This window comes from Austrofundulus limnaeus, unplaced genomic scaffold (genome assembly GCF_001266775.1).
Source record: "Austrofundulus limnaeus strain Quisiro unplaced genomic scaffold, Austrofundulus_limnaeus-1.0 Scaffold152, whole genome shotgun sequence".
In the NCBI taxonomy this organism is placed as follows: domain Eukaryota; kingdom Metazoa; phylum Chordata; class Actinopteri; order Cyprinodontiformes; family Rivulidae; genus Austrofundulus; species Austrofundulus limnaeus.
The window spans coordinates 41,533-51,947 of NW_013952554.1; the positions used below are offsets into that span (position 1 = coordinate 41,533).

Here is a 10,415-nt window from a genome sequence, read left to right on the forward strand (position 1 = left end):
ATGGATGGATGGATGGATGGATGGATGGATGGATGGATGGATGGATGGATGGATGGATGGATGGATGGATGGATGGATGGATGGATGGATGGAAATTAGCTTTTAGGGTTTAGCTATCTCAGATTGCCAAAGGTGAATTTGTGGTTCTTTCTGTCTATTTTTGTATTTTTGAGTTTTGCAAATAAATGGAATCACACAGGGCATCAGCACTCTTCAAAAGTGTGTAAATGTTGCAGGTCAGATAGGGGAACTGGACCACAGATGTTCAGGATCTTCCCAAAGACCACAACTTTGTCTTATAATTTGATTAATAGCAGGGTTTTCTTTTCTTTTCTTTTTTACTTTTGTAAACAAATATGTAAGTATTAAATGCACAGGGGCAGGAGTAGGCCTATATTTAAGATTGCACGCACACACAGTTTTATATCCACTGCACAGAGTATTTTTATCTGGAGACATTTGCATTTCTGATATTTATATCAAAAATGCAAATGTCACATAACTCAAATGTGTCCCTCTTTTGTCTCACTCGACTTTCTGTCAAGAAAAACAAGTCTGGCATGAACTCTAAATTTAATGAGCCTAATTATGTTGCCCTTTGTTAAAACTCTGCGGCTGTGATGACGATGGAGCTGCTTACTGCTGGGGGGGTTAATGGGGAAGGAGCAGGTTCACGTCTGTAAATATTTTCCTTTCCTTGCACGAACATACAGCGAATGAAAGCAATGCTCTGCAACAACTAATGCACGTCTCACAGTTATTATGAATCTCACATGGCTGCAAAAAGTCTTAAGTTTTTACAGTCTGCAGGTCTCCTTTAAACGTGACTGCTCAAAGTAGAATTTAAATGACCTGAGTCCTCAAAGTACAGCCAGTAGATGGCAGTTATGAGTGACTTTAGTATGTAAAGTTAAAGTGTGATCTTATTTTACAGTTTCTGCACTGCATTCTAGTTCCTCTGTTGCACATGTGTATCTTTTACATGCTGATTTAACATGAGCAATGTTCCCAATGCTGTACTATCTCACTATTTGTGGGAAATTCTAAAAGATGGGTTTATTTTCTTCCAATAATTGGGCTTTATTGTGATAATTTGCACGAGAACCAAACATTTTCAAAAGTTTTTATGTTGTACAAAAGGAGGACATGTGTTGAGGTTCTTGAGTCTTCAGTATGTTTGATTAACTTCAAAAGAGCCTGCAAACGAGCCAGCAGGATGAGTGTAAAGGCATTTCTTGTCTCTGTCATCAGTCTGAGTTAGTGCAGACCTCCATGTGACCTGTTTATAGTGGGGAGGGGGTGGAGGGGGACCTCAGTGATCAGCCTCCTCCTGCAGTCATTTCCCTCGTCCTTTTACCGAGTTTTTCATCTCTGACCCCGCCTGACATTCCAACTTCAACCTCTGCTCCTGCTGAGAATGACTTACAGACCCTAACCACCACAAGCAACCCTAATTCAAAACGCTGGCTTCCTCTAAAAGAACATCAGAACCTCTTGAGGGTTTTGCATATTTCTTTTTCTGTTCTTTGTGCTTTGAACTCGTAGCAGTCTGATATAACCCTGGTCTTGTGGTTCTGGGAAAGAAAATTGTCACTCAAGGCTGTGGTGTTGTGATAAGCCATGGTGTTACTGAACTGAACACTGACTGAGGTAAATGAGTCATTCCAATGACCACACAATCATTCACCTCAATTACCATTCTCTCTTTCTACCGTGTTCACAATTCTCTCTTTGTTCTTATTTCCTGAAGAAGAAAAATCTGTTCCTCTGGTTTGTTGGTCATATTAGTTCATTAAAAAATAGAAAATAAAATTTAAAAAACTGTCCGCACATGATTAATAAGACATTTGAGTTCAAGTCGTTTATGTGAAAAAGTGCAGAGGTGCAAATCTTTAAATCGTATCTTCTATGTTTTTGCTCTGTTTGGTTTCTCTGTTTCGTAGAAAAGCTTGAACTCAGTAAACTGTCTTTACGCTTCCATCCAGCAAGCATGACTATCACACAGCCTGAGCGGTGTACGTACTTTATCTTTCCATCAACATGTGCATTTCCTGCATTGTGAAGCTTCAATATTTGCACTTTACTCAGTCACGTACTGAAGGAAGAGGTGTTTGTTTTAAACCCTGTCACCAGAAACCTGCAGAGAATTATGTGGCCCTCTAAAGAAATATGTCAGATGTTTTAAAGTGAGCCTCTACACTGAGCTTTCCACCGAAATCCACTTCAAAAGATTTGATCTACCTCATTAAAATAGACATACTGTGTATGTTTAGCTTGTGCTAAAGTTAACAGGAACATTCTTCTATGCTGAGAAACGACTCTCCCCTGTTTTATGTCTGCTATGAGATGATCCCTGGCAAGTTCAGGATTTCTGTATATGAAGTTTTATGCATTGTTGTTTCATTGGATCCCTCTATCATTATTTATCAACTCATAGCCTCCAAACAGTCAATCCCCATTGTTTCAGAGGCCTGGCTCAGCAGTAAATCTCGAGCCAATGAAGGGTCCATCCACGTTTCCTCCATGTCGAGCAGAATAAACAATTCGCTGTAGGTCTGCAGAAACCTAAAGCCTGTCGGGCAGAGCTGAGGACTCCGGCATGCACATGGGAGGAGGGGAGAGGAAGAATGCAAGGAGAAACAGCAGATCAGATTTCAGGAGCCCAGAGGAAGGTGAGAGAGAACAAGAAAAAAAAGATGGCTGTACAAACTCTGGGGGACAGTAAAATAATAATAGCACTAACATGTACGACGCAAAGGAGAAGAGTGTAGTYTATGCTGAAAGAAACTGATACATCACCTCAACTATAGTGTGACTCATAATTTGAGTATAGGACTGATCTCACATGAACGTGATGCAATGTGCTTTTTTCTTTTTTTCCCTTCAAATATGTGAAAACAAAGCTGCAAACAATAGTGTTTGATTGACAGCTTTTGCCTTGGGTCCTTGCAGCTATTTGAAAAAGGGAGGTAAAGGGGACTACATTGAAAACCCAAACAGCAGCTGTGGAATAATTACATTACATAGACAGGGTCATTTTAGAGTCTTAAAACTCTGTTGTAGGCTTAAATATTTTGTTTTCACATTGAGCCTTAAGAGTTTCCCCAAGTCTTCCTGTGTGTTTAATGAATTTCCTGATTGATATCAAGTGGCGGTTCTCTCCCTTTTTCCTGTACGCATAAAACTAACCAGTAAACGTCTCAATAAAACCTTAACAGATAGTGGAGGAAGCCAACTTATCTCACTATCTTTACTCATAAGGTTGACTGATATGTCCTATTTATCTCTGGATCACAGATTAAATCTGAAACAAAATATATTTGCACCACTTTGAATTTGGTGGACTTACCGTAATTAGGCTTATTTGACTTTAAGGCTGCATTCTTTTATATTTTGTATTTATTTATTCATTCATTCATTAAACAAACCAAAAAAAATCTATTTACAATTAAAAAAATACATGCACACATCATTAATGTAATGAAAGGAAGCAGAAAGAAGAAGATCTTTTTAATTGAGGTCTTTTTCAAATGTCAAAAAAATTCAAATGTCATCCTATGAAAAAATGCAATTCCATTGTGGGAATTGACTCAAAAAAGTATTGTGAACAGAGTTGGGTGTTCATTTTGATTCATTCAACCACAATGATTCAGCTTTTTTTTTCTTACCCGCTTTTGCTTTTTATTTACTGCAAAAGCAGTGAGATGTTTTTTGCGRAACAACCGTTCCATTTTGTGTCCTTGACACGTTTCATACTTTTTGACATAAAATAGGAAATTAATATACGTCATATTTTACTTTAAACTGGTTTTCTTGATTCTTTCCAACACGTTTCTTCTAGTTTGTGAACAGGCTTTTAAAAATAATGCAATTCAAATGCAGCAAATGCAATTCAAATGCAGCAAAACTGCAGAGATTTGGAAAGTCCCTTTAATATTACAAAAGTCTGAAACAACAACAAAAATCTATCAATAAGGTTTAGTCTTAAATTGAYTTTTAAGGGAACTTATGTCTCCTCAAATTGATTCAGGAAATTAAATGTCTGCAAGGCTCCTTTCATCCCAGTAAACTTGACCAAACATCATTGGCAGGTGAATGCATTTACTGCTGCAGTGACAGTGTGGACAATGGCATTATGTTGAAGCTGAGCGGCACCATACACGTTTACAATAAAGTTTGGAGAGTTGCCAGGCAGCAAAATGTACACAATGAAACCACCCAGGGGCGCTGCTTTTTATGTCCGAGTCGAGCCTCTGAGAGCTGCTTTTGTGTTCTTATTACTCCAAGCTCCACAATTAAAMCCTTCATGAAGCTATTTCTAATTTACCAGAAAGTTTTCAGAGAAGTTCCAAATATGTGGCAAAAAAAATATAATGGTCAATACAAGCCCAACAGATTGGTAGAAGTGAGGGCAATTTTTAGAATCTAAGATGCAAAAGAAGTTARTATTTAAGAAGGTYACCCAAAATAAATCCCAAAMATTTTGCCAGAACCTCCTTGAGGCCAACCAAAGTCTGAATTCCTCCCRTGCTTGAGATTTGCGTCCTCAACCACTAAAGCTGCAGTCCTTGCTGTCTAGTACCTGCCAACTATTACAGGAGTCCTCTGGGGCATCCAAGCCCTGATGGTATCCTTCAGATTGATGGTCTCCATTGTCACTGGTGTCCACCAGCGGGTCTCTTGGTTGCCACTGCACCAATGACCTTCAGACCACAGCTCCTGCAAACCACATCTGCAATGGAGGCCCTGAACATGGTCCATTTGGATTTCATGTCCCACCCATACTTGAAAAACTCTTCTGGAAACGAGTTGAAGATCACATGGACCACCTTAACTCAAACATGGTGTTCATCCCATGCCTTGTACCAGTATCCAATAACCGAACACCATTTGGGTTCATATTAAGGAGGCCATTTCTCCCAATCACCCCCTTCCAGATAAGGCTGTCATTGCCCAAACTGGCCTTCAAGTTACCCAGTRCAATGGAATCTCTAAAAGAAATATATAGATGTCCCTTCTAGGACATCATCCAGAGACAATCTAAAACTCCTCAAATGAAACCACCAGGATTATACCACAAAGAAGAACTGAGAAGACTTGTCTCTTTGCTTCTTTCAGGCTGAGCTGTGATATTGTCATTATTATTAGGGTTGTTTTGTGAGATAAAAATAGAGACTTTTTTCTTGTTCTTGTTTACTTATTGAGTCATGTTTTCATGAGTTCAAGGAGGAGCATGATCAAGTAGAAAAGTAGCACAGTGTCTTAGTATAACCTCACATGATAATTTCCTTTGGAAATACCCAGCGTTTGTGAGTGAGTGAGTTCGAACTTGTGTATTTTTGTGTGAATGGGTTTGTGTCTTGGTAATCTTGTAATCTTTCCAAACAAGCATGTTTGTGCTTGCTTTGGCGGTTTTGGACGTGCAAGCTAAAGCTGCATTATGATCTACATGAATTGGATATACTGCTGACTGTTCATTCTTTTCTATTTTAAACAAATACAACTTTCTTGGTGTGTTTTAGTGGTATGTTCTGATCAATTTAGAATCTGTCTTCAAATACGAAACTGAACTGAAGCGTGAATGTCGGTGTGGACTGCAGTTTTATTTGTTTAACCCTGAAATGGGTTCATTTTGGTTTTGCAAAGGCTTCTATCAGTGATAACCTTTTCTTTCAGTCTTGTAAAAGGTGATTCTATTGCCTCTCTGTTTACCCTGACCCACCCACCAACATCCATCCTGGCTAAAAAGAGCTGAATCAGACTTCAATCCATTTCCTTTAAAACCTGACCTAAATGCTCCTGCTGGCCTAATGAACTTCTCTTCACAGCCTTCTGTTTCATTTAGGTTGACTTACACCTAAATGAGCTGAACTGTTCATTACAGGTTCACTGATGTCACAGTGGGCTCATGGGGATGATTTCAGTTACTATTATTACACAGCATCTCTCACTGTGTCTTTTGCATGGACAGAGTTTGATGAACTAATCAGACAGCTGRCTTCCAAAGAAGCTGTTTAGACGGAGTATAAAAGCAGAACAATATTGGTTCTCTAATCAGAAGGTGTTAAATTGCCTTTGATTTATAGCCCCATTTTGCCTGCTCCAATAAAGAAACACTTGCGTACATTTTACACCCACAACCAACCATCACTCACATTAAGAGGGTCACGCAGGGCAAAATCCATTATAGAAGCCGCCTCTTCCAGCAAATTTTTAGTCTGCATCAATGTGGCTCTCAAAAGRTTCCCATACAAGCCGAGGAACATATTTTCCCGATTTCCCTCTGGTGATTCAAGCTCTATTTCCAGAGATGTCACAATCATGTTCTGCCACATTTTGTCACAGGAGGAGTGTTTGTCTGGCAGAGTGAAGTGCTGAAAATAAAATGGAAAAATAATAGCACAATCAATTTGAATTATCTTAAAAATATTAGTTGAAAGTCATTACTGTATATTGTATTGTCAGTTCTGTTAGCTTGAAAATCAGTCATTTGCATCAGGATAACCTTAAACTGCTTTTCTCTTTTTCACTGCGTGGTGACTGAAGTGGCGAATGAAAATGTATAAATGCATATCATGAGAGTCTGTCATATGTCTGTTTCTTGGGGGGGAAAAAGTAAAAAATTATAATCAGGCGCAAATATTTTAAATATATGAAATGTAGATTAATATTAACTTTCCATGCATATCTGATAATGTGTTTCTGGTGGAATGAATAGATTAATTCAATTCATCTAACACTTTGTTACCTAATAAAAATAACCCAATTTCCCTCTGGGATCAATAAAGTAGTTTTGAACTGCATTAAATTGAATTGTTATCTTGTTTTCAGTCCTCTTTAAAGCACATTAGATTGGTCATTGCATCAGCACTTTACACAATAAATAACTATTCTAAAAAAAAGAAAATGAAAAAGAAAAGTTGTATTGCTCTTTTTATTTATTTATTTACATAAAGAAATATACAAGTAATCAAATCCAGGACCACCTCAGACACAATGGAACGATTGGTATGCAKCCTGAACCATCAGCATCGCGGGGGATACTGAGGTTTTGAAATTTTGTTTTTTGTTCATAAAGACAATTGTAAAAAAATAATAATTGGCAGTATGTGACTTCTAAGTCCAATAAAGTTTCATATAATTGACAAATTTTAAAAAATATTTGAGCTTTTATAATATTTTTGGTAACCTTACCCGAMAGTCAACCCCTGCCGTAGACGCAGAATGGTTTGTCCACGATAGCAGCCGAGTTGGTCCAGGCAGCCTCGGCAGCAAATCAATGAAGTCGCCTGTCGGACGAACAGGGCTGGGCTGCCTGAAAGTTGCGTCAATTTACGGACTTAATTGTTACCGAATAGACGACAACAAGGATATGTATACGGCAAATATGGGCAGCGACGTATTTTTTGCTCTTTTAACGGATTAAAGAGGACATCTTTCACTATCAGTTTTCAACTTGTACGTGGAGTTTCATGTATTTCGTGATTTTTTTTTTTTTATTACGTAAAACTGTCCCTGACTGAGAATGATTTTCGCAAATACTGGCAACCTACCAAGGACTCCATATCGCAAACAGGTAAATATATTCTTATGAAAACCCAGACACTTCAGACGGACTTTAAGCTAACTCAGAAAAGTCACTCAGTTGWTTTGCATGACAGCGACACCATTAAAATAACCTCGACTTGGAGTTAAATGTACAGCAGTGTTGTATTTGTTTGATGTGTGCAATGTAACACTGTGAATATTGAGAAACMCTGCTTCTAGACAGGACACAGACAAATAAAGACACACTGTCCCCACAGCTTCCCATAAGTGGTTTGAACGATGAGCTAACCTTTATTAGCATCACTTAGCCAAAAGGTAAACAAAACAATTTCTGTTTTCTTAAAGAGTCTGGTCTAGCCACTGCTTGTGTGTAGTCAACTTAAAATCTTTTTTTTTTATTGTTTCTCTGTGGGTGTTTGATGTGCATTATTAATCATATTAATGCTGCACATCTATTCACTGTAAAGGTGACTAAACTAGTTACCTGCAAATGCTAATAACTTTGTGAAAATAAAACATTTGTGTAGGCACATTTATTCTGCACTTTTCATGTTGTTATCCTGCGGCTGTACAGCTACACTGGGCGAGGCCTGTTACTGGAAACCTTGAGTGTATTTCCGGAGAGAGTATGACGGCTCTGCTGGTCTGGAGCTGGCTGATAAGATGCCATCCTCTGCATGTCCCAGTCTCTCACAGGGCTGCTTGTTTCCAAGCTGCCAGGGCAGCTGCATGAAAACAAAATCCCTCTCAGGGTCTCGCCGGAGCACAACACTGTCACTCCCAAACCACAAAGTCTGGAAAAACGAGGCTCAACTTTCTGGTTCCTTTTGCTTGTGTGTTTGCACATATGCAACTGAGAACCACTTCAGTTTCTTTAAGTTGAACGTGAAGCTTTTATTCAGCCTTTACTAAGGCGACCAGTGGAGCAAACGAGGGCTTTTAATCTCCAGTAAACTTGAAAAATGAAACATAAACTCACAAGGCATGTAAGGCACCAGTGGGTCAAGAGAGAAGATCCTCTCGGCTGAAGTCCAGACTCTGATTGCTCAGACCTATCACCACTTCATGCTTGGGATTCCATCAGCTTCCTTTCAGCTTGGGATTTGTCAGGAAAGGAAGAGGGTGATGGGGGAGGCAATCAGTATCAGATAGTAGGGGGAAGAATAAGTACCGGAAGGGAAAAGTTTTGTCAGATCAAGATATCTGGGTTTGGTCAACGTAAAAGCACAAAGATATCCATACCAGACGGGCTTGAGCAGAGAAAATCTTGTTCAACAGCACAAAAGATGAGTTGCATATTTAACACAAACAGTAAGGCAAGTGTGATGGGGATCGCTCTGCACATTAGCTGCTCACTGAAATAATAATCCTCACCCTGAACAGAAGCTCACACGATGGGCCACAACTAGGCGGACTTTTGTTTTGCTACTTTGTGACAAGGTAAGCTTGTCTTGTGGAAATGTAACATTTAGGCTTCAATAAGTTTGGTCATTAAGTCACCATAAAATTACTCAGATGTCGCTCGGTTATCTTTCCGCGTGGATTTAAAGTCAACCTGTTAAATTTGTTCCCTCTCCAGCCACTTGTTGCCCCATCGTCGCACCCTATGGCTCCGCCCAGCCCGAGCACCAACAGTAGCACCAACAACAGCAGCTGTAGCAGCACCGGAGGCTGGGAACAGCTGAGTAAAACAAACCTCTACATMCGAGGCCTGCCCCCATCAACCACAGACCACGACCTGGTCAAACTCTGTCATCCGTGAGTAGGACACATCCTCTTCTTATCAACTATTGATCAGCCAGGGATTTTTTTTCTTTCCTTTTAAACTCGTTTAGTTTCAGTTTACAGGAAAAGTCACTTATTGACATAAACTGGAGAGCAAAAAGGTTCAATGGAAGATGGATAATTAGCCTGTCTTAAGCTGGGCCTGATGCGGGTGTTTTGCACACCGGTGTCGTGTGTGGAGGTGGAAGGATGGGTGTCAGAGTTCATCTGCTGATGACACCTTTGATACAACAACACAGAGCCTAACTAGTGTGCAACAAATGGCACTGCTGTCACTAAGATGATTTTGTGACGCTGGCGTGTTACTAAACACTGATGCAAGACTAACCTGCCTGTTTGRTTTGTGTGAAATAACAAGGGGGAACAATGGGGCTTCTTCTTTTGTGCCAATTAGCTCCTGCTAATGTGTAAAAATATAGTTATTAGACAAAGGCTGGTAAAATGTTTAAAAAAGTAGACATCATTGAGAAAACAAATGTTTTATAAATGATAGATGCAAAGTAGAAAATAGTCACTACACTGAAATTCTGGGCTTATAGCATCACATACATATAAAATAAATAAGCAACTGCAAAAATTCCTCAGAAATTTCATTTCCTTTTATTCTGAAGACTTATGTCAAATATGGCACAAAATAGGAGAAGCACAATTTCTATATTAATCCATTTTTTACTTCAAATTTAAACTGATCCACACTTATGTTAGTGTTTAAAAAATTCTAAAATTATTGGCCTTTAATAATGTCTGTAAATATTTGATTCTTTCAGGTGCAACTGATGTCTATGGCTGTGTCCAAAACGACAGGCCAGGTCCTCCGGAGGACCCAGACTACCCGGTCGCGGCGGGCCGGGTCCTTGGTAGACCGGGAAGACCGGAAAAAAAAGAGGCTGTGAATTTGGACGGTCTAGCCTCCCCTCCTTACCCCGGTGTACGTCATGTCACCTAGCAACTGTGACGACGCTAAACAAGCAAACGTAAATCAAAACTAGAAAAATATCAATACATTAGCATTATTAATATCACAAAACTATAAAATTAACTTAAAAGTATCGTTTGAAGAACTAATTGACCCGCTGTAGGTT

At 39.2% G+C, this 10,415-nt stretch overlaps 1 protein-coding gene across 1 annotated transcript in view; it reads left to right on the plus strand.

Moving 5' to 3' along the window:
* The first annotated feature begins 7,272 nt into the window (after positions 1-7,272).
* The window catches only part of rbms1b (RNA binding motif, single stranded interacting protein 1b), a 15,762-nt gene continuing 12,619 nt past the window's right edge, over positions 7,273-10,415 (plus strand). Inside the window, exons 1-2 of the mRNA XM_014016678.1 lie at positions 7,273-7,576; positions 9,128-9,306. Of these exons, the coding sequence (XP_013872132.1) occupies positions 7,526-7,576; positions 9,128-9,306 (230 nt within the window). The 5' untranslated portion in view covers positions 7,273-7,525. The remainder of the gene's footprint in view (positions 7,577-9,127; positions 9,307-10,415) is intronic.